This window comes from Nymphalis io, chromosome 18 (assembly GCF_905147045.1).
Source record: "Nymphalis io chromosome 18, ilAglIoxx1.1, whole genome shotgun sequence".
In the NCBI taxonomy this organism is placed as follows: domain Eukaryota; kingdom Metazoa; phylum Arthropoda; class Insecta; order Lepidoptera; family Nymphalidae; genus Nymphalis; species Nymphalis io.
This window is the reverse complement of record NC_065905.1, coordinates 6,503,373-6,529,204: the sequence shown is the minus strand read 5'-3', so window position 1 is coordinate 6,529,204 and position 25,832 is coordinate 6,503,373. Positions and strand designations below refer to the sequence as shown.

General features: G+C 31.5%; 3 protein-coding genes across 3 annotated transcripts in view; 2 read left to right on the top strand and 1 right to left on the bottom strand.

The window, feature by feature from the left end:
• The window catches only part of LOC126775357 (small G protein signaling modulator 1-like), a 117,056-nt gene that overhangs the window by 20,019 nt on the left and 71,205 nt on the right, over positions 1–25,832 (bottom strand). The gene's annotated exons all lie outside the window — the stretch shown is intronic.
• Positions 8,378–13,541, top strand: LOC126775366 (peptidoglycan-recognition protein LB-like). The gene is made up of 5 exons (XM_050497241.1): positions 8,378–8,425; positions 8,902–8,991; positions 9,502–9,712; positions 10,769–10,887; positions 12,732–13,541. Exons 2-5 carry the CDS (start codon positions 8,907–8,909, stop codon positions 12,914–12,916), a joined length of 600 nt encoding a protein of 199 aa, XP_050353198.1. The 5' UTR covers positions 8,378–8,425; positions 8,902–8,906; the 3' UTR covers positions 12,917–13,541.
• On the top strand, positions 19,727–23,191 carry LOC126775365 (peptidoglycan-recognition protein LB-like). Its single transcript, XM_050497240.1, has 4 exons — positions 19,727–19,968; positions 20,719–20,926; positions 22,607–22,725; positions 22,984–23,191. Exons 1-4 carry the CDS (start codon positions 19,884–19,886, stop codon positions 23,187–23,189), a joined length of 618 nt encoding a protein of 205 aa, XP_050353197.1. The 5' UTR covers positions 19,727–19,883; the 3' UTR covers positions 23,190–23,191.

The following is a 25,832-nucleotide window of genomic DNA, read 5'->3' as shown; positions in this document are numbered from 1 at the left end:
ATAATAATTTATACCTTGTATTTTATCTATTGATTCTAACGTTGCAATTTCATTAAATGCCAAGAAAATTACTAACATTTTATTTTATTGTCATGATGATGACGATGATAATGTTCTCATGACCGATCACGGTCACGGTCGCCATCCTAAAGGAACTAGTCAACAATGCGGGACATATTAAAAGTGCACACGTGTGCGCACAAACAAACGCACATAGTGCTGTATCTATTCCCTAAATCTTATAATCCGATGAGACAATAAACAACAGGAACGAATTCAGGTGCACCAAAGGCTTTACCATTTGAGGTACGGTAGTACACACTTCCAACTCAGAACTACTCGGGGCTGGTATTGAGAAAGTTTCGACAAAAAGACTAAATAACTTTTAATGGCCCGGGGTTTAAGCCCAAGACTTATGATCCTCTACAGCTTAATAAGCTAGTCATTAGACCAACGACTCAACATTTTATTTGCCATAATAATATTGTTTAAAAACCTTTTTTATATATAAAATACTTGTGACGCATAATTCGCAATAACATTAAAATGTTATTTCTAATATTATTCGATTTTGATCAAAGTTTTTATTTACAATAAATTTATCGTTTTATTGATTGTTTTCTTATCATGTTCGTCGCAATAAGCACATAGGTACTGTCCCTTTTCTTGCGGAAATTTCTGTAAATAGACCTTTGACCAGCCGGGGTGGTTCGGGTTACTTGAACATGTTTATTTGTTGAGGATAATATAAGATTTATATAAGCTATGAGTGTAAATCCTGTTTTTAAAGCACATAAATATACTATTTATATATTGGTACAGTAACTTTCTAGAGCAATTTATTTTTTATTATACAACTACATAAAATTTGAAGGGAAACGAAAATCACTTTTTTTTCTATGTTTTTACAAAAACGTTATACTACAAATTTATAAAACAAAATTAATTAATTTTCATAACTTCTTGTGTGTATATTCAGCTGATATTTAAAAAAAAACATTTGCGTCACTGCATTTTGATTGTTTTTTATGTGTGTTCATTTCTCAATAGCCTATAAATTCTAAATTGATTTTGGTAATTATTTTTATTTCATAATAGGCTATCGATCGGCTTTATTTCTAGGTATGTGTATATTTCATTGGTGTATGGTTTCATTTTAAATTGAAAAAGTGAAATCCACTAAAAGTCAAATAAGGGTAGAAAACCAGTGACATAACATATAAAAAGACAAGTGACAAATGTCTTTTTATATGTTATGTTCGCCGTTTTAAAATGAAAATATAATAAAAAAGATTTATAATAGAAAGAAAATATAATAAAATAGATTAAGTCTATTCTAGCTACTTTATAAAGATGATTTTTAAAAACAGACTAATTTCATTCTTATATTTTTAAATCATTGCAAATTAATTAGAATGTCTTAAAGATGAACTGCCACATTCATAGACATTTATCAGTTACCCACAGTATACGAGTAGGGTTTTACATGTGAAAGTTGTAAGAGTGTCAGTAAGACTGACTTTCGTTGCAGTACCCAATCTCAAGGACAAGCGGACTGTGCAAGAGATATAATAATACTTAAATGAACGTTCAAACACGTATGTGAACAGACTCTTTCATACTTCATAATCTGATGGGACGCCATCGGCATCAAATAGATATTACGTGAAAAAGAAAATAAATAAAAAAAAACTTTTATCAATAATATCGAAATAAGATAATATTTCAATTAAAAGATAATCAAAATTGTTTTATATATAAATACAATTAATAGGTACATACATATTACACAAGATTTGATTAACGTAATTCAACATTTAAAACATATTTTTTCATCAAATATAAAATTCGATAAGACCTAAATTGATAACATTGTATCAGTATTTTAAGATGGTAATCTATCAATTTGAAGTGCTGCACTTGAATATTATTAAGGTAAATCAATATATGTATATAATCTTTAATACGTAAGTGATTATAAAGGAAAGTTACTAAATGTCCGATTTAAAAGATAAAACAATATCACGTTGTAAAGGAGCTAGCTGCTCCGTGCGTTATTATCCGCGTTTAACGTTACTGCACTGCTTTCGTGGTTCGCATCGAGATATATATATAGTCTTCGAATACTAGAGCTAGTATTAACTGTTAGATCCTTAAATTATCGTTTTCAAACAAATAAATTCATCATTCTCGTAAATTGATCTTGAGCAGGCATAAAGGGTTAAAATGTACTTATTCTAATATAATTTTAACTATTACTATAAAATTTTATATGCTTATAATTGAATTACAAATAATTTCAGTTTGAGTTTGAAAAATAACAAAAAAACTTGTGTTACAATTTTCACATGAGTAAAACAGCATTGCAGGTTAGATAGCAATAAGTTATGAATAATTATTGGAATAACCGTTATTTAATACGATATTTGAACGGATAAGATAAGGAAGGAACAGACGTAGCTGTGTTTAAAAAATTTATTTCTCATAAAGAATTACAGAAATTCACTTACATGATATATATGTGACAGAAAGTTACAAACTAATATAAAAATCTAAGCATACAGTGTTACAAAAATTCATAATAAAGAAGGTAGATGTAGAAATTTTTTCTTCTTCTTCTCGATCGACGATCGACGAGCTTGTTAAACATATCGCCCGCCGTGTCACTTCAGGAGTACAAACGTATGGATGCGGCATATTTAATGAAATCTGTTCATCATTTTATTTTATTTTATTTTATTATTTTTTAATATATATTTTCCTTTTTTTCCATTTTCTTTTTTTTATTTATTTCATTTTTTAGACAGATTTTATTTTTTTTTAGAATTTTTTAGAATTATTGTTTTATCATTTATATATATTTATTGTACAGTAACAGCCTGTTAATGTCCCACTGCTGGGCTAAGCCCTCCTCTCCCTTTTGAGGAGAAGTTTTGGAGCTTATTCCACCACGCTGCTCCAATGCGGGTTGGTAGAATACACATGTGGCAGGATTTCAATGAAATTAGACACATGCAGGTTTCCTCACGATGTTTTCCTTCACCGTCAAGCACGAGATGAATTATAAACACAAATTAAGCACATGAAAATTCAGTGGTGCTTGCCCGGGTTTGAACCCACGATCATCGGTTAAGATTCACGCGTTCGAACCACTGGGACATCTCGGCTTTATATATTTATTGTACTATGTTGTTTATTACATAAAATTATAATTATAAACTTGCCATAGATGTGGGCTCCATGTCAGCTTATTGTCGAGTATCAAACAAAATGAGATATTTTTCCGACGTCTTTTTATTTATCTGTTCGGAATTAATAGTAGTTTCAGTGTAGGCTTTTATCTTTTTGTTTTTTGCAGTAAATATGACATAATTTGTTTTTTCTATATTAATAGTCAGCAAATTACGTGTAAGCCATATGTCAAGAAGCTGAAGGTCGTTCTGAACGTCGTTGATAATGTCAGAAATAGAGGAACCATAATAGAAAAGACTAGAGTCGTCGGCGTAAAGAGCCGCATCTCCTTTTAACCCAATATGTTGTTCATCGTTGATATATATTAGGAATAGTAGAGGTCCCAAAATGGAACCTTGAGGTACGCCGTACAAAATGGGTCATGGACTACTTTGTTTGTCATTTATTTTCACAATTTGGTGACGATTATTTAAATAAGATTTTAACACCTTATGGGCCTTAGTAGTATATCATAGCTCACTGTATCGAATGCTTTTCTGAGATCAATAAAAACACTTAATACTTTCTTTTTTTTGTCAATATTGATTTTAATTCGGGTGATGAGATCAATTGTAGCTGAAAGAGTATTTGAGTGTTGTCGAAAACCATATTGTTTTTGAGATAAAATCTTATTACGGGTTAGAAATGTGTACATACGATTATAGATTGACTTTCATAGACTTTTGAAAGAACAAGTAGAACAGAAATGGGTCGGTAGTTACCTGGATCTAATTTACTTCCTGATTTATATATAGGTGTCACCTTCACTGTCTTTAAATTATCTGGGAAAATGGCATTGTCAAAACATTAATTTATGCAGCAACTTAGTTCATCGGCCACCAGCAGCTCAATAGACTTAACAGATTTAGTAGTTATTCCATCTAGACCAGAACAGCTGTTTGTTTTTAAATCCTTTACTATTTTCTGTACATCATTTATAGTAACGGGTTGAAATTTTGAAATTTCATTTCTATTTTTAACCAAATGTGGAGTGTGGAGTGAGTATAGGAGTGGAGAGAGAGTGAGTATAGGATATAGTGAAATAATCTTATTCGCTAAGTTTAACCCAATCATAGAGAAATACAAATTAAACTATTCACATACTTCCGTCTCATCAACAATAACGTTCGAATCAATTTGGAGTCTAAGTGGTGATAGTACGCTTTTGGTGTTATTGATTTTTTTTTTTTTTATAGAATAGGAAGGCGGACGAGCATATGGGCCACCTGATGGTAAGTGGTCACCAACGCTCTTAGACATTGGCATTGTAAGAAATGTCAACCATCGCTTACATATCCAATGCGCCACCAACCTTGGGAACTAAGATTTTATGACCCTTGTGCCTGTAATTACACTGGCTCACTCACCCTTCAAACCGGAACACAAAAATATCAAGTATTGCTGTTTTGCGGTAGAATATCTGATGAGTGGGTGGTACCTACCCAGACGAGCTTGCACAAAGCCCTACCACCAGTAAATTGGTAGACTTTTTATTAAATTCCACATCTTGGTAGGCTTATTTAAGCAGGTATTAAAGGTTTTAAGGTAATAATTGTGTTTTGAATTTTGAATAATTTCGGTAATTAATTTCTTCTGCTTGTCCAAATCTTCATTTATTGTTTTATATCTGGGGTCAGATTTATTTATTAGCTGCCATAATTTATTTCTTTCATTTATTGCATCTATGACATCCCGGTTGATCCAATCCTGTTTGGGTGGGTTTAATACCTTGATTTCTTTAATTTTACTATTTGATAAACGGGTCAATATTTTCCTCTCCAAGATTGTGTATGTGTTGTTAACGTTGTCTTTGCTCATCTCCTAGAAAGATCTAAAAAACCTATTGTAGTGAATTGCATTGTATTGTATTCGTTTAACTGGTACTTGTTGACATTTCTTAACTTCTAAAAAAAACAGTTTGTGGTAGCCATTACTGAATCTATGATTGCTAAGTGGAATTCATTTTGTTTAATCCTTGAGCATACGTGATCCAATATAGTTGTTGTATTAGTTTCACGAGTGCAGTAGTTACGAATGATTTTGTTTAAAATTTGGATAGCATTCTCTCTTAAAGTAAGCTGATAATTACGAATTGGGTTTCAATAAGTCATAATTAAAGTCTCCAAAAATTCTCCTCGAGAAATTCACTTGAGTTTGTTCTGTCAGGTTTATATATGACACCTACATCGATACAATACTTGTCAATATGTACCCAAAGAAAGTGGTTATCATTGGTACAGCTTTCCTCTAGAAGATGGTGATTTAATTTGTTACGGACAAACGTTGACACGCCACCTCTCCTTGAATATTGTCTAAAGTTGTAATAGTGTGAGTATCCAGGTAATTGAAGTCTACTAGCTTCTTCCTTATCTTTTATCCACGTTTCATATAGAGCAACAATATGTACTGTGTGTTGAAAAGATTGTACGATACATTTTAACTCATCAAATTTACCCGGTTTAACTATAATGCGTACATTTGCATAAAAACATTTGATCGATTTGCTAGTGGTTTTGATTTCTGAATAGGTATGTGCAATTTGATACGATACGTTATTGTTAAAAGACATACCTAGATTTTCGTTATTGTGGCTGTAAAGTTTTTTGGCTGTGTTTTTGTTATTTTGGGGACCCCTTTTTCATATTTAATGCGTAGGTTACACTCTCCATTGGCAGTTCGGTGTTGAAGTTCTGTTTGATAGGGTGTCTGATCAGAAAATATTTTAACGTTACTTAGTCGTACAGACGTAGCTAACCACTAAAACTTGCGTATGTATCGAGGTGATCATGCTTTCCACTTCAAAAGAAGATATAAGTACTACAATCAATATGTTATGTAAGAAATTCATGAAATTCATATTGATTTCCATAAATAACTATTGATTGTATACTACTTTCATTAATTAAAAACAAATGAAATCATGCTTTTGCTTAAATGTTGACGCCGATATTTTTTTGGCTTTATGGACAACTCTCCATTTATCAATTATATCTATAATTAAAAAAGTGATAGTTAAGCAATAAAAGATGAGTAATCTATAAAATACACCTATATGTTATTGCAGACTTTTTTTAGAACTTTTCACAAAGAATAATTCAGCCATACATTAATTCGTGCAACTTTAACTACATGAATAATGTAGAGAGCACGGTTTTGAGGCTTTCAAGAACCCGATTTTTCTCACTCTTTTCTAACTCAGTTAACGAATATTATCACATCTTGCATTATTTATATATAAATAATATATGTTGCGCCCGTCTGAAATAATGTACCATTCAAAGGGTCAAGGTTTTTTAAAATAAATGCCGTGTTTTCGGTGATCACTTCCGCATATACACAAACTCACAAAACTAGCGCTCTTTTTTATTTAGTGTATAGATATCGGTAGTATTGATTTAAAATGTAATTTCATCAAAATAAAATTGATAAGGTAATTATAATATATTTTTGATGTATCGTAAGGTAAATTAAGGTTCCCGTCGTGTTATAAAATCATTTAAATTGATGGTTATAGAAAGATGTAATAATTAAAAACAATAAATAAATGTAGAGTAAATTAAATAAAAACAGCGTTTCGTTAATAAAATTAATATATTACACGCACAGTGCACACACAAGGGAGAAGAGAGCGTTGGTCGTTGTGTCATGTTGTTTGCCATCACGGCATACGAGTCGGTCTTAAGCTACCTGCACACACAGAATATTATTGACAATAATATCGCGTGTGTAGCGTTCGAGTAATTTTATCGCGCGCCAATCAAAGTTTCACATAAAAAAGAAATTGTAACTTACAATTTAATTAACTTAAAAAACACCGTCGATGTGCAGTCAACCGTAGGATCGAATATTTTGTTTCTTGTGCATGTAATCCTGTAATCCTTACACTAGCTACACTAGGCTATAATATAATGCCCTAGTGGTAAGAACGCGTGAATCTTAACCGATGATCGTGGGTTCGAACCCGGGCAAGCACCACTGAATAGTCATGTGCTTAATTTGTGTTAATAATTCATCTCGTGCTTGACGGTGAAGGAAAATATCGTGAGGAAACCTGCATGTGTCTAATTTCATTGAAATTCTGCCACATGTGTATTTTACCAACCCGCATTGGAGCAGCGTGGTGGAATAAGCTCCAAACTTTCTCCTCAAAATGGAGAGGAGGCCTTAGCCCAGCAGTGGGACATTAACAGGCTGTTACTGTACTGTATATGAGACTAGCCTAGTCAGACCTAGGCTTTAATATATTATCCTAAGTTATAAAAAGAAATGATATTTTAAGTATTTGAAGACTGACTATTGATCTTGGCACCCATTTAAATTTCACTTCTTTTGTCGTTGAAGTCATATATCATATACCGAGGCATATATCTTAATATTAAACTTGGATCTCATTTCACATTTATGTTTTTGATGGGATACCAAACTTTAATGCTAAAGCTACAGAACTTGAAATGAAACAATGATTTTAATTATTTAACGTGAAATTATTTCGTACAAAATCATTCAAGCACTTTTTAGTTACTAGCTGACTTTGGCGGCTTAAATCTTTTGGTTATCAGATTGAATTACATTATTGATCAAACTGTAATTACTTAAATTAGTAGAATTAAAATATATATAAATGTGACGAGAATAACATTTGCAATTATTATTATTTTTATACACATAATATTTATAATTATGTACCTATACATATACAATTATTTTATCAAATAAATCGCAGAGCATTCTTTGTGTGTCAAAATATTCTAGCGTAGCGGTAATCTTCCACAAAGTATACACGTGGTATACGTTATGGAAGATTACCGCAATTCACTAATTACAAAAAAGCTTAAAAGCTTAAAAAACAACAACAACACTTATATTTTTTTCATAATAAAAAAAAGTTTTGTGTTTTTGTTTATGTTTTTATTAAACTCGCCATACAATGAGGCCATCGCCATTATAAAACAATTTTCGAGTGCCTGGGAAAAGTTATTACCCGTTGAAGATATAGTTAAAGAGGCTTTTAATACTTATATTATTAATCGCATTATCACAAATAGTAGTAAAATATCTCGCCCGAATCTTCGTGAAGAACCGATTACTTATCTAGCATATCATTAGCATATATATATATAAAAACGAACCATTCAAGACATTATTTGTGTATTTGCGGACGTTTGCACATAACTCAACTTAAAGCACGTGTCGGGTAAGTTTATTTTAAATTTTACACATTTTATATTAACAATTTTTTTTATTTATATATAATGCTTATGTAATAATAATATACATCATTTTATATTTTTGTATAAATTCAATACACTTTAATTAACTTGCTTTTATATGATTTGGATTGATTGAATGAGCTATGCATAATTTAAATATACGGTTATTATTATTATTATTTATATGTTTGGAAGATTATCTAAAACATTTGTCAGGTCGATAAAACCTGTCCATGGAAAAATATAAGATTTTTTGTCAGATCGGATAACTCTATTTTTATCTCTTCCTTTTAAATTCATTGTATTAAAGTTATCTTTACATGAAGTACTATTTCAAATAAAAATTTAAAACATTGTTTTACAATGTCTTTATAATTTTAAATTCTAGAATCTCTATAAAGATTTTATTTGTTATATTTTAGTTAATGTGTACGTATTTAATTATTTTATGTGATTTTAGGCAAAATGACTATAGTAGCAGTTTTAATATGCCTAAGTGTGTCTGTCACGGCATACAGTCTACCTCATCCACGTATCAGTGGCCAATCCTGTAAGTATAAATACTTAATGTAATGTGTATTTCGTTTTGTTAAGAAATGCGTCTTTTAAAATAATATTTTTAAGTTTAATTGATTCAAATCATTTCAAAAATCCCATTGTTTTCGATTCACGTTTCAAAATTAGCAGCAAATTTCTCACATTCATCGTTTCAATGTGTAGAATCTGAACATAAGTATGTAAACATGTAATTTCAATTAAAAGTCCCATAGTTATAAGTATAAAGATACATATATATATACAAAATACGATGACAAAATTTAAAAATAATATATTTTTGTCAACAACAAACAATTAAAAAAAATTAAAGCTAAGTCAATCGCAATCTTTTTTTAATACCGATAAAGTAGCACAACCACGCCCCACCCTTACGCAATAAATTAAGTTCAAGTGAACGTAGTTACAATCACTCTGTTTGTTATGGATATATTTAAATATTATCATTTTTTAAGAGGTAACAAAATATTTGAAAAGAGAATTCTATAATGCAATAAACTTTCAGTACACAATTTCCCGCTCATATCTCGAGAAGAATGGAACGCAAACCCGGCATTAGGTGCTACAACAAATCTTAACACACCGGTGCCATTCGTGGTTATACACCATTCATACCAGCCCGGAGCTTGCAACAGTACCGACGAGTGCATGAGGGCTATGAGATCGATGCAGAACTATCATCAATTCAGCAACGGCTGGGTGGATATCGGTTACAAGTAAGTATTGGAAATTTATAGTAGTTAATATTCTGTATAATTGATAAATAAATATTATAATAATGGATAATTGCTATTTACGGCCTAAGTAATGTACTTACCCGGTCTCTTACATAACTTCTTTAGAAGATCTTATCAAAGTCATTCACCAAAGTTTGTGTGCGAGAGATTGCTATAAGCAATAAGACCGTCTTGCACACCATTTTTTTCTGTTACTCGAATGTTTCTTTCCTATAATAATAGGAAAAACATTTTAAATAAATAAATGTTGCACAGCGTGGTAATAGTCTGTCACATTCTGTTTTATCTGTATCTGTTTTTGATATGTGACTATGAGATTAGGAATCCTTTCATTATGGCGTTATGGCGAAACAAACTTTAACAGGGAATTGCATACTTATTGAGCTTTAATGCATAATCATATGGTATAGAGGTGTATCTCTCGTTGATAGTTATGAACCACCGTCAATTATTATAGTCGATAAGAACGGTGTAAAATTTATCGGCATGCTGAATTTCATATTTTCCTTTCACCGAATACTGAGAGAATTTTGAAGATATATCATTCTTTTTAACATCATGAATTTTAAAAAGTATATGTCTAAATTTAATTGCCTTAACAAAGTGAAAAGATTGATTCGCCAATCACGATGATCAGGCAAAGTTAAAGATTGGCGCAATGCCTTAACATTGTGGAAATTCCATCCTTAGTTTCCATGTACATTCAAATTTTAGATCTATGTGTATTAATAACAATTTAAGTCAAACGTTAATATACTTGTATGTATCAACAGATGATTATAATATTAATTTTAAGAGTTTTAGTACATGTAATGTCATTGCCTTCCGCTTCCGCCAATAAATATTTCATAACTGAAGCGAACAGATACAACGTTGTTGTGTATAAGTATTTATACTTTGTGCTTAGTTATTAATAATTAGCATAATTCTATAATATATATTTTAAATAATAATATTCAAATTTATCTTTTTTTCTTCAGCCTTATTTTTTTTATCGTTCAAGTGTCTTAAATAAGCACAATGATTTTTGTTCAGTTTTGCGGTTGGTAGCGACGGGCATGCGTATGAAGGACGTGGATGGAATGCAGTTGGCGCGCATGCATTCGGCTACAATACCAACAGTATTGGGATTGTACAGATCGGTGACTGGAGATGTAAGTTATAAATATGTGTTCTGATAGACTTAAGCCTAGGTGGCCCAGTGGTTGGACAACGGGAATTAACCGATAATTTCAGGTTCAATCAGAGGCAAGCACCATTGGATTTGCATGTGCATAATTATAAAGAGTTTTATAATTCATCTCGTTTGCATCAGGGCAACATGGTAGAATAAGATCTAATCACATTCCTTAAAAAGGAGAGGAAGCCTTGGGCTAAGGCCCAGCAGTGGAATATTTACAGGCGATTACTTTTATTTATACCAGTGTTTTATACTATATATAAATATAGTATATAGTATAAAACACTGGTAGCGTTTATTGCAAACTCGTCCGGTAAAATTGATAATCAAATTATTAGTTTCATTATATTACATCAAAGAAGCACTTTGTATTACTAAGTTTTGTGTAGAAGGGTGAAAGATAGGAAAAATTATATGTATACAAGTGACATGTCATCTTAGTTTCAAATTTTAGCAACGCTGATTTTAAAGTACTGTTATTAATTTTCAACAATGTTAATGGCTACTACCACTTACCATCGGCTGGCTCGTTTGCTCTTCCTAATTCGCTTAGCTTCGCTAGTTATTATCAATACAAAATCTATCTGACTTCAATACATAATTTGTAACAGTTTTTAATAGAATCATTAATAATTGAATATATCGTAACCAAAACTTTATTCAATAAAAATTATTGATCATAATAATATAACTAACAATCAAAATTTTTAACTCAAAAATTAAAAAAACACAACTGCCAATGAATGAATTAATTAATTTATTTATAGCCAGTCGAAACCTTATATATTAAAATCTGTTCAAACATTTAAAATTATGGCAGAAAAAACTCATTAAACCTGAAAATGTCGTGTAATAAACAACGAATTCAATGGCAGGGGATATACCATTGTCAGGTATGAGGTGATTAACCTCGCCGTCCTGAACTCATATAACATCACGCCATTTCACAGAATACTCTATAAGTTGGTCAGATATTGTTATATATTTAAACACAATAATTTTAAAATTGTGTAATCGGTTCGTTGTAAATTGACACATCTAACATTAGATTCATTATAAAATAAAATAGATATACTTATGTATGTATCTATAAATTATCACACATTCAAAACCTTAAATATTTCAACAATATAACAATAGATAATGTATTTTAGAATATTATGTTATATATACGATCTAAATTACATTTCGACTTATATTGTAATATTTTTTAGATAGATAGATAAATATGAATATATGATAGAGAGATAAATATAGTTAAGTATATACTTTAAGTTAATTAAAAACATGTGTGAGATTATATATTATTTGCTTTTCTGTAATTTGTAATTATCGTAACCATTACTGATAATATTTACCTATACACAAAAGATTTTTTCTTTTATTACCGACCAGCAACCAGGTCCTGATGTTAAGTTCCTAAGAGATTTCTCTCACAGACACTGGCAATGCAAGTAAAGAAGTATTTCTCCCTTTAGACGATCAACGCGCTGCCAACATTGCGATCGAAAAAGATATTTTCCTTGTGCTTGTAATTACACAGAAACAGCAATACAAATTACTGTGACATTTGCTATTTAGCGATAAAATAAACAGTGAGTAAGTGGTGCCTACCAAGACGGGCTATACGGCTTCTTTTAAAATGTTTTCGGTACATTTTCTGTACTATAATAAGTTTTTGTTTTTAAGTGAATGAATTGATTAAATTATAAATTTTACACAAGCCATTGAAACAGATCTTCAGCGACGTATTTGTGGTGTAAAATTTTGTTACTGGTGTATTGATTTTGTATTAACGTTTCTCTATTCCCATTGCAGCAACAGTCCCGCCTGCAGTTCAACTCAAAACAACAAAACAGCTGATCGAAGCTGGCGTACGAATGGGCATCATCAGTCCTGACTACAAGTTGATCGGCCACCGTCAAGTTAAAAGTACTGAATGTCCCGGTGACGCGCTGTTTAGCGAGATCTCGACATGGGATCATTTTGAATCTAATGTTTAGGTAACGATGTACTTAAAACAACTAATGACGCCTCTATGACAATATTATATATATAATTTATTCTTTTTTATTTATTAAACACAAGACAATTATGACTAATAATATTTTTATTTAGTAAAACACCACGGTTGATATATGAAAATTCAACATACAAAAACCTCAGTGATTTTAAAATTATATAACTTTATAATTTTTTTGACTCTAAATTGTTTTTGCATACCTACCTGATTATACAGTAGGTAACTACGTTATTCATTGAAACCTTAAACACCTTTGAAAAAAAACACACCTGGTGTTCTTACAATACCTACCTTTTTTCTATACTAATTTATCATTCTGAATAGAATGTTTAAATATTAATAAATATAGTAATGATTTATTTTTCTTGATATATGATTATTAAATAAAAATCTTATTAAGTAGGTCTGTAACGTGAGATTTTTTAAATTATTATTAAATTAAAAAAAATGTAATATATTTATAAAAATGTGACAAATAATAATTAATTTGGTATAGCGGTTGACTACAATAACAGACTGACTTCTCTCTTTGTCATCAGTACATAAACATTCGTAAGAAAAAAAACAGTAGTTAAGTACCTAAGGTAATAAAATTTGCATCTCAAAATAAATATCAAAATATACTTAAATAATGTTTTTTATAACTCAGCAATAAAACATATTCATAAAATATTTTTTTCTTTTTATTAATAAAATCAATCCCATCTCATCGATAAAATTGATTTTTTATTAAATTTAAAAATATACATAGCCGGGGGAAGCGCTTGTACTCTAAAACACGTAATACAGCTCTTTGCAAGGTTCTTCCCCGGCCTTGTAGCGGTCATTTAAAGATTTATCTTGACAAAAATCTGATAATTCTTTAATAAAGTTGATGGCGTCCGATATAAATTATAATCAGCAATATTTCGCACATTTCTAACAGATAAAAAATATTTATCAAAATAAAAAATTATTAGTAAGTTGATTTTAAATGACACAATCTTCATCCTTTTTTTTACTTTGAATTTTTCTTCCAAAATCATTGTGAAAATTATAATTAATAGAGGTGAAACTCAATGCGTACACATTAAAATTTATTGATATATTGCATGCATTGAATTACAAGAAACGAACAAATGAACAAACGAATAATATAAGTTGTTGCTAAAATGAATATAAGATGATATCCTGCTGATTGGATTTTGACCACGGCAGTAGTTACAAAGGCTAGCCAACTCCGCAGGATATATTACAGAGTGATTAGAACAAGGAGACACTTGTATAATGTCTAGTCTAAAAGCTAGCAGGTACACGTCCGTCATGCCTTATATATACTTTTATAAATATAAAGAGAAATAACCAGTTTTTTAAATTACTATACCAGCCCTGTACTTGTGCAAGTACAAAGTTCGTCTTCTTCTTCTTCTTCTTCTTCTGCCTAGTGTTTTCCCGGCCTAGTAACGCCAGGGTCCGCTTTCCTGCATCTATGCCTCCACTTTGCCCGATCTAAAGCGTCCTCCTTAGTGAGATCGTGCTCTCTCATATCGTCCCTCACAATATCGAGCCAGCGCTTCTTGGGCCTGCCGCGGGATCTAGGGCCTTCGACAACAAAGTCCAGGCATCGGTTCCCGACATAGTCTGGTGGTCTGCGGCTAATGTGGCAAAACCAACGAACGCTTTCAAGTACAAAGTTAGTAAGAAGTGTAATTCCGTAATAATGATGTTATGTAGAAAGCTAAGTTTTAAACGATATTATCGAGGAACATTAAGAAAGTGTATTGACAACTATTACAATCACTTCTATTATAGTATATCCATCCGTCCATCCATCATCCATCGAATATGCTTGATAGTATTCAACAGACAATTTTTACTCATAAGTATAGTATATACGATCAAATACTGAACTGTAAATCTTTATTCTTAAAGATTTCTACGACATTAAAAAAAAAACGATGTGCACGCAAAATTCGTACAAGTCCATATCTATTTTAGTCTAATAAAATTGTAATTAAAATTGTTTTATAAAGTTTTCAGATTGACTCTGACTCCAGTTTTCAGAACACGTGATGTTAAAGATCGCAAAATCAAATCCAGAGGATTTGATAATTCTTTGTTTGATTTTTTACGTGCGACATATCACTGATCACGGTAATAAAAAGTGAAATTACATCTATGTTTAGGCACATGCTTATGTTATATATGTATCTACTTTTTAGTTCGTTGAATCGGATAGAACATCATCACCACTTAATAACCGAAAAGTAGCTTGTACATTGAAATCTCGAATAACAAAACGTATTAGCGATCGAACCTTTCCTCGTGCACCAGTATAAACTCAGTAACTAATGTTTAATATGTTTTCTCAACCCACATTCAATCACTATTCACAAAACTACTTGATATTTAAGAAGACGCTTAGCATTAGCTACCCTACTAGGATTATTTGATATAAATATTTTACCTATCTTCTACAAGACAGAAATGAACTAAAACTACTAACTCTCAAAAAAAAGTATGTCAACGATCAGATCAGAGATTAGACGGATAAGCTTGCCAACGATATAGCACTTATAAAGAAGGATTCGTGGACTGGGATGTTGAAGAATTTAATACCTAAAGTGCCGTGGCATTGCCAACAGTTATTATACTTACGAATATATTCGCAGGCAGGTTTTCTACCGAGGCGAAGGCGTCGGCGCTATGTGCATCTTCCCCGTAAGAGTCGCCAAAGCTAGTTGGGTTCTTCTAGAACCCCGGGAACCCAACTAGGATTAGAGGCCTGCATAGGGGGGCCAACCGTCTGGGCGCCACGGTAGCATGCGCAAGCGTTCCCGTGACGCCCCCCGAGAGACAGTGAGTGTACCGCTGGTTTTTTAGTGGGTATTCCGGCTCCTTCAGTACCGGTGAGTCAAACATACCCCCCCATCTTATGTGGGGGAAACGAGTAAATTCGCTTATCCAGCGACATAAAAATGCAAGTTTTCTATAGGTATCTATTGTCGAAGCCTGTTATATTCGCTTATCTTCAGCAGTAATCATCAGGATTATAATATTGAAGATGAAACTACCTAATGCCAGTATCAATGAAACGTAATTGAGCAATTACAAGGTTCTTCCCCGGCCTTGTTAATTTACCTATCATCTGATTACAATAAATTGACGAAAATCCGATTCGATATCATATAATGACATGTAAATAATAATCTACAATATCTAAATTAAATATCTAAATTTTGATGTCATCGACTCGAACTTATTAAGACTAGAAAATTTTGAGGCAAAATTCTGGATCTGCATATATATTGTTTTTTTTTTCTGTTATTAAATTATCTGTAGCAGCGCAGAGCAACAACAACAAATAAAAATACTCGTTATTATTTTAAATATTCGTAAATTAAATCTGAATATTGTCAACCTCAGTCAATTACTAGCAGTTCTCTTTTATAATATACTTAACAGACAAAGCATCAACTATATGCAATAGGTATAATAAATAACTAAATAAAAAATATATAAATAGATTTTAGGGATGATTGCAATTATATAATAAAACTAAGTTTATGTGTGAAGGACCAAGTGGTCCTTAAATATCATTATGTGCTTGTTTATATATATGTATCAATGAAGAATGATATGTTGCAAAAGAAATTCAGTAATGCTTAGCTGACATCGATATTACATTGCTATGCCTGGAAGAGCATTGCCGCTACATCAAAGCATGTGCGTGAGAGCATAGTAAAATAACTTGTGTTTGCGCATATATTTGTGCACAAAGACCCTTCTGCGGAGGCTCCAGAATGTCATAGCGGTGAGTGCGATAACGTGGTTACCGTACGGTGTCGTGGACGGCGGCGACAATTCTCGCGAACATTTCCGGCAAACGCCCCTAGAAATCGAGAATTACATAGGCGAGCCAACCGTCGTAGCGTCTCGGTAGCATACGCAAGCGATCCCGTGATGCACAGACACAGAGGATACCGCTGGTTTTTTAATTGAATATTCCCATACCATTACACGTGGGGGAAACGCGTAAATCTAGTTTTCCAGCGAAAAAATATATATGTATATACTATACATACGTGTGCACGTCTATATTTTCTACGTATATAGCTAGTAGAAATTTGATCAGAGCGATTAACAGTCAATCTCATAATTCGACAGAAGAGACATAAATTATTAACTCTGTTGTTATTCAATCGTTCAAATGTATAGAAATTGTGACAAACATATACCAAGTATGTTTGACGTAAAATAATGAACGATAATTATTTATGAATCATCATATACTTTAAAAGTAACGTCAAACATACTTAGAAGATAAAATCGTATAAGCTATCGAACAAATCATTTATGTCACCTTATCAAATAAGCGTTCATTGAAATCGATTGACGCTCAATTCTGCAAACAACAAATAACTTTGATTAATTATTTATCCTCAATTGATTAGTAAGCTTTACTAAAAAATATGTAATCACCACGGTATGACTGCTTAAAGCATCGAAATTGATGGTTATTCAAATAATTTAATTAAAAATTGCAGAAAAAAAAGTAGTATATCTAAATTATACGTATGCATGATATGCGCGCACACATACACACAGGAGGGGAGGGGGTAAGGTACACACACAGACTCGCAGGAAAGGAGGGAGGTATTATGACCGAATAAGAGAGCGTCATGCCGTCACGGACAAATCGGTCGTACCCCTAAGGTGCGCCAAAAAATGTTTCACAGTAAAGTCAAACTCAAAATCCTTTATTTCAATACAGAATCTAGAAAATCTAATGCTCGCTCTCTTCGACTCTCTAACTTTGTAAATTCAATCGATCTCTACATTCCTCCTTTTGATCCTACATATCATAATTCGGATGCGCTTGATACTTGGTTAGACGTAACTTTAATTTCCTCTATTGATGATGTTTTTAAATACGATCAAGTATTGGCTTCCGGCTTTTCTCGACATGACTTTTCACTAAAAATGAAACCTCCAACTGTGTGGATGCGCAATTTTGCCAAAATCGAACTTGAGGTTATAATAAGGGACCCTAACTTACTAGACTTATCTCTGGTACACAGTTCTTCGTCACTTGATGATAAAATCTCCCACTTTACTCGTCCATTTAATCATTGTTCGATAAACATGCGCCTCTGTTAGCAAGTTAGATCATATTTCTCAGTATCGTGACAAATTAAAATGGTTTACTATACGACAACGTAGAGACTTCCGATTACTATCTTTTCTTTTCTCTATTTTCTTTGATGAGGATCAAGAGAGGTCTCTCCTGATTATTTGAAAGGGAGGTTCAAAGTTTTGTGTGATAATCACAATCGTCAGCTGCGCTCTAACGATTTTTACCTTCTTTCTGTTCCTATTCATACTTCTGGTTTCGTATCTTTAGTTCTTACTCCGTTCAAGCTGTGCGATTATGGAATAAAATGCCTGAGCATATAAGGAAAGCTACCTCTAGATTTACTTTCAAAACTCGTCTCCGTGAGCATATTTTCTCAGAAAGTTGACTTCATCTTTGACATCTATAAGGCATTATTATTCATTTGTTTATATATATATATTATTCATATATATATATAGCTTTGTTTTTATTATTTTTTTGTTGTCTATATTTGTATGTATATTTTTGATTCTTAATTACCGCCTTCACGGATTTCTGCTTAGCCTGGTAGAGAATGCCTTTAGGCATTAAGTCCGCCTTTTGTCCTACTCAATGTGGTAGACAATAAAGTTTTTGAATAAATAAATAAATAAATAGAATCATTACACTTACTTATTGACTGTCAAATTTAAAACTACCATCAAAAATCCGCAAATACATAATTGCTTGAAATAGAAAAGATCTTCTACTTATTTATCCCATGCTCATCTTAATCTATTATTAGACTCGCTCCTAGCCTGGTTATAGCCCGTCGTGCAGTACATTGCTGGCCATGATTGGCTACTCAATAATCATGAAGGTTGAGTGAGAAAATGTAATTAAAATAACACTTGAATTTAAGTAGTTAGTATAGCTCTTTACTCTATTATTACGCCTCGTGGCATCGAGAATTTTGTATCCGTTGTGTCTCTTTTTCCACTGGCTCGCTTACCTTTTCACCCATATCACAGGATAACCTACAAAAAGTTCTACTACCAAAAAATCTCCGACTACCACCTACCAGTAAATAGGCAATGTGTATCAGTTGTTCTGTTTTTTACTGATTGTAATCAGAACTACAATTAAATTTAAATATATATAATATCACAGCATTAAATCTTAATATAATATCGAGTATATATACACATATTAGGCAAAATTTAATTTTTTCTTCGCCCCCTTCATGACTGTAAAATATATGGATAGGGTACGTCATACGTCAGACGCGAACTTTGACCAAATTTACAAAGTTTCTCGAAAATGAATCATCGTTTTATCTATAAAACGATTAACATAATATAATTAAACATTTAATATATTTAAATAATAAAAATGTTATAGGTCAAACGATATAATAAACTCGTCATAATAGTGTGCTTACAAAAATAATTTATTAGACTTATTCAGCGACTAACAGTTGAAATGAACATGGTTTATATTTTACATAAATACGATGTAAAATGACAACAACCCGCCAATCTTACTTTTGTGCACAGACCTAGAATTAAATATTATTGTTGAAATATATATAACCTTTATAAGTTCTTATGTTCGCGTTATCTATAATTATATTATTCAGTTTATAAATAAAAATATAAAATTGCTTATTTACTATTTCTAACGTGATTCCATTGGAGCACTTTTAAGCGTACACGTGGCGACTTTGTGTTTAATTGTTTTTACGGTCTCATGATGGGAAAGTACCGCACTTTGGAGTTGATCATATAAGGAAGGTTTTGATAAATGATCGTCAAAGTACACTTGTGAACCAACAAGAATTGGTGTTTTTCGCTCTGGAACCAATTTAGTAATAATGTCTGATTTTAGAATTTTCCCAGTTTTAGTATTAGTAATAGTTACTAATATGTATACTGTTAATAGCTATCCGAAATCTCTTGGTAAGTTTTTTATTATAATATAGTATAATGATATTTTTTTTTTTTAAATATGTTGATAAAAAAATCACTCCTTGCCACAGAACTATATATATAATTTATGTAAAATGTTTTTCCCTTTTTTGAATTGAATACCAAAGCTTTGAAAAAAACTTTATTTAGATAATTTGTTATATATATTTTTTGTAATTTTCTTAATAACTTTATGCGATTTTTTTTTAACGAAACGTATAATATTCGCCACAAATATTTCTGCTGACGTTTTTGTTACTCATATATCCATCATGTTAACTCTTCTTTCTACTATAATGCACTTATATGTATTTTATCTTATAAAATATATTTCCTTCTTTTTGTTTGGTACATATATATATATATATATATATATATATGTTGTTAGCCTATGAACATCTTTAATAAATAAAACATAACGTTTTATAGGTACTTATTTATTTATAAATTGTATAATATCAATATTTTGTTATAAAATGTCATATTAAACACATTTTATGACAAAATAATTGATTTTTCTATTTTGATTGTAATAACGGTAGTGCGAATCTTAAGTATATCCGATACAATCATTATGTAAGCTTAAAACTTATATTTGACTAGATTAGACTAGCTTAACACATAACGGATCTTTGCAGTTTGGTAAGTCTTAAACCAAATAAGAAAGATCCGTTATGTTAATAAAAAAAATGTAAGTTTTAGTTTAAAATAAAGTATTTCAATTTATATTATCTTTTCTAGGTGAAGAATCATATGTATTATATTCGAGAGAAGACTGGGGTGCCGTTCCGCCTACTGACGTGGAACCAATAAAAACACCAGTACCTTATGTGATCATACACCACACGTATATACCGGAGGCCTGCAACACAACAAGACAGTGCATGGCTTCAATGCGATCTATGCAAAACTATCATAATTCATTAGATTGGGGTGATATTGGTTATAAGTAAGTTTTTGGAGATATTTTAATAAGAAAAGTTAAAAAAGAATCTCGTACAATACTATAATCCATTGTAAGAATCTTAATATATTCGTAACTTATCCTAACCAAAAAGAGGGATATACATATATATATGTATATATAATTAATTAAAAAGAACAAAAGCAAAGTAAAAGCTGAACTAAAAAGTACTTTATCTTTAGAACTAATATACACATTTTAGCGTGGACTTCTATTTTTATTGCTTTTATTAGAATATATACACTCTTCATGTTTCAATTAACAGATTAGGTTCATTTTATTACTTGCATTACTCGATTAACTTGGGTAATAAAATACGTAACCAAGTAAGTATAAGCATATGCGCGAATGAAATTACAAATAGAATATATAATTAATTAATTCAATTATTTTTATTGAACACGACTTTTAATTACATTTTCATCGATTTGAATATTAATATACATTTTATAATCAAGAACGTCAAAAGTATTATGATATACCAAATTACGTAAATAGCTACCAATAAAAACAAAACACAGTTAGGGTCGTAGTACGGGTCATTTACGTTGTATTCAAAATTAAACATTTATCAACTTTGCTTATTTGTTACGATAATTCGTTTTATAAATACTGTATTTAATAGTATTGATATACGAGTGAATCATCGTTAAACAAGCGGCTTATTTCAATGTTGCCTGTACACTATATATATATATAGTACAATTATAATATTAAAGTATTTTAATTTTTACCTAAATATTACTGGTGGTAGAGCTTTGTGCAAGCTCGCCTGGGTAGGTACCACCCACTCATCAGATATTCTACCGCAAAACAGCAGTACTTGTTATTGTTGTGTTCCGGTTTGAAGGGTGAGTGAGCCTGTGTAATTACAGGCACAAGGGACATAACTTAATCTTAGTTCCCAAGGTTGGTGGCGCATTGGTGATGTAAGCGATGGTTAACATTTCTTACAATGCCAATGTCTATGGGCGTTGGTGACCACTTACCATCAGGTGGCCCATATGCTCGTCCACCTTCCTATTCCATAAAAAAATCATTAATAAACAACTTAAAGATAGATAATAAATTATAGGTCCAATGGTTTATGTAGTATGTTACGTTGATATTGCATTCGTCCAAAAAATATCTATAATATTTTTGTAATTTATATGTAAATATACTATATACTACTTGCTACTTATAAACATACTTACACTACACGATATAAATGTTCTTAAAACCCGACCAATAACCGTAAACAAGCAGACCAAGAACCATTTTAAAAATATTTGCGAATACAATTGCTTTTTTTATAATAAAACCAGATCACGATGACCTTACCAAACTTTATTGCAGTTATAAATTATAATTTAATATTCTAAATATTATTTAAATTCAAAACCATTCTTATTTATGAAAGCACAACATTAAGCATTTCGATTTATTAACACCTATTTTATTTATTTGGTTGGCAACATTTTTTTTATTCAAACTAACTACACTTAAGTTTTCTTATTTGTTGTCGTTTTGTCTCTTGATTAATATAAAAATTAACATTTCAATAACACTAGAAACACAAACTCAAGGTTTTTTTTATATAAAACTGCAAATTATTTAATTATGATGCAATACAATTAATAACTTATGCATGTGAATAAAATTTAATTTGGTATGATTTTGCAGTTTTTGCGTGGGTAGCGAAGGCGGAGTTTATGAAGGAAGAGGCTGGCACACGATAGGCATACACGCGGGGCCTGCAAATAGCTTTAGCATAGGAATCTGTCTCATTGGTGATTGGAGAGGTAATAAAATTTATTAAATATATAGTTATTAGCAAAAGGGTGATTATATGTAAGATTATATCATTCATATTATAATATAGCTAAATTTAATTATACCTAATCTCAATTAAGTTTTTTTTGTATACATATGCATAAATATTTTGAAATAAAATCTCTTAATTATTCATTATTTAAATGTAAGATACAAAATGAAATTAAAATTTTTGTTTTCTACTAAATGACTTGTGTACTAATGATTTAATATAAAATTTTTTGTAGTGGAACAACCACCAGAAGAAATGTTAAAGGCGACAAAAGCTTTAATCAACACTGGTGTACTCAACGGTGTCCTCAGCCCCGATTACAAGTTAAAGGGGCATAGTCAAATTATGTCCACGGAATGCCCCGGGACAGCATTACAAACTATCATATCGAAATGGGATCACTTCTCGGAAGAAACTAAGTTTATTAAACCACAGATTTAAGAAAAAAAAGTTGCTGTTTTTTTTCAGTTCTTATACCGTTATAAAATAATTAAATACTATAAAAAAATTATAGCCCAAATAAATATAAATTATTGTACAGTCCAAAAAGATAAAATAATTAAGTTTCATTCCGTTATTAATAGTAATTAACTTTTCGTAATCCGATGTAAAATGCTTATGAAATGTTAAATAGTTTAACTGTTGAACTCAGTTAAAATTTGTGAAATGTTTCTATGAATGATAATTCAAGTCCGTAGGGTTAGACTGTAATTTAAAAGTTAAAGTCAAAAATCTTTATTCAATATAGAAGCGTTACACTTACTTATTGATTGTAATAAATCAACCACCGATTCGGATATAAACATCTCAGACATAAATGTGTCAGAATATGACTCTAGAGCCTAGAGCGAATATTTTTTTCTAGCATATTGGTATATGTTAAGAAGATAATTCTTTATTTTTTATTTAATTGAGCAGCAGACGGGCAAATAGACCACCTGTTAGACGATTGCGTTGTATGAAATATTAACCGCTCCTTACAAATTCAATGAGTCATCAACCTGTTGAGAAGATGTTATCCCTTGCCTGTAGTTACACTGGCTCAAACCGGAACAATACTAAATAAGTAGCAGGGTGGTACCTACCCAGACGAGCTGGCACAAAGCTCAACCACTAGTAAATTTAAAAGCTGTGTTATTTTTGTTTTTGATTCTCAGTTGGAGTATTAACAAAAAATAATGACCTCCTAATAACAGTTTCGACAACGATGGCCAGAGATACTAAGCTAACCTGCTGCGCAGAAGATATTATGTTTACCATCTTCAGGACCGGATTTAGGGGCTACAGCTCTGGGGCCTCCACAAGAGAGGGGTCTCCGCGGCGAGCAAATACTTTTAATATATTGTAAAATACAAGTAAAATTATTATATTACTATATATTTCTTAAAATATTTTAATTTGTTCCGTAATCAATTATTAAAACACCCTAGTGAAAAAATATACTTTGAAAAAAAAAAAACTCCAAACCTTTGTTGTCCCGGGGCCCTCAAACCTCTTATCCGGCCCCGACTGTTTTTATTTATTTTTAACGCAAAATTGTGCAAAAAATAAGTGCTCTGAACTCTCTCTATTACCCCACTCTCATAATCCGATTTTTTCGAATTCGACACGATCGAAAACAACTTTCCAACAGCTTTACATGCTTTCCGGGAGTATAAGCTTCAAACATAAAAAATCTAGACTTTTGAAGATAGTAGTAGAGATATTAAGTAAAACTTAAATAACTATTTAAAAATTCGATCCCGGACTTAAACACAGGATCACAGGATCTACAGGCTTATTAGCAAACCACTAGACGAATTAGTGAATATGAAATTTTCGAAAGAAATTCATTCTTGACACAAACGAAGCACTATTGGTTTAAAATGTCAACACTTGACACCTCGCAATAAGCGAGCTAGAGTTTCATGCTAACGACGATTTAAATACTCGCTTATAACAAATTGCTGCGTTGACGGTCACGTGTCATAATTATCAAAGCGTGTAATAATAAGTCCAAGTACAGCGGAATATTTTTTTATATAAAAGGTTATTTTAACCTACCTAGTTAGGTAGTATAACCGAGTCGATAAGAGATCATTAGTATACGATATATATATGAATATACCATGACGGTTCAGTGGTTAGAACACGTGCAACTAAAGTGCAGATGGCGCGTTTGCACCTGGGTTTGCCAGTTCATCTTCTGCTCGGCAGTTAAGAAAAACTTTATAAATTTGTATATTTCGAATGAAAATCTACCACATGTGTAATCACCAACCCGCATTGGTGGAATCAACACCAAACCCGTCTCAAAAGAGAGGTCTTAGCCCAACAATGGGACATTTACAGATTACCTTATATTAATCAATGGCAGTAAAAAATAACTCTTACAAAAGGATTCTTTCATTTTTCAAATTTGTTTTAACTTGAGACAGTTATACTTCTACTAATTATATAAATACTATATATATAATCATGACATATACTGTTACATTTAAATAGTATCGTGGTACTCATATTCTCAATAGAAGGTCTAACATTATGTAAATATAAGCTTTTATGAAAGCTTAACGGTATATGAACAAAAAACTTACTCCAAATTACAAATATTTTTTTAGACATAAGGCGCAGACCGCGAGGTCAGATTACTCATTTGCACCCGGTGTGTGGAAGTTGGAAGTATATACACTCATGTTCCTCAAAAAGCAGATCTGTTCCTGGTTGTGTTGAATTTGCCGTACCATCGGATTATGAAACTGAGGGAATAGAGAGTGCACTTGTATTTGCGTACACACTACGCAGTAGGCTAGTCTCTCGTGAGATGAGCCCCGTGTCTGAAAGAAGAAGAAAAGGTACAAAGGTCGAAAACAAATAAAAAGAAACAAGGTTTAAATCTCGTTGAGTTCTATATAGAACTCAACGAGATTTAAACTATGATAAGTTCAATAGCAATTATATAATTGCTATTGAACTTATCATAGAATTTGTACAAAACCGGACTGAATAGGAAGCCAACGGTAGTAATAGTGCCTTGGTCAATCGTTAAAGTTAAAGTTATGTCATTAACCCGACGCGTCATGTTGTTTCCTGCTGACATAATAA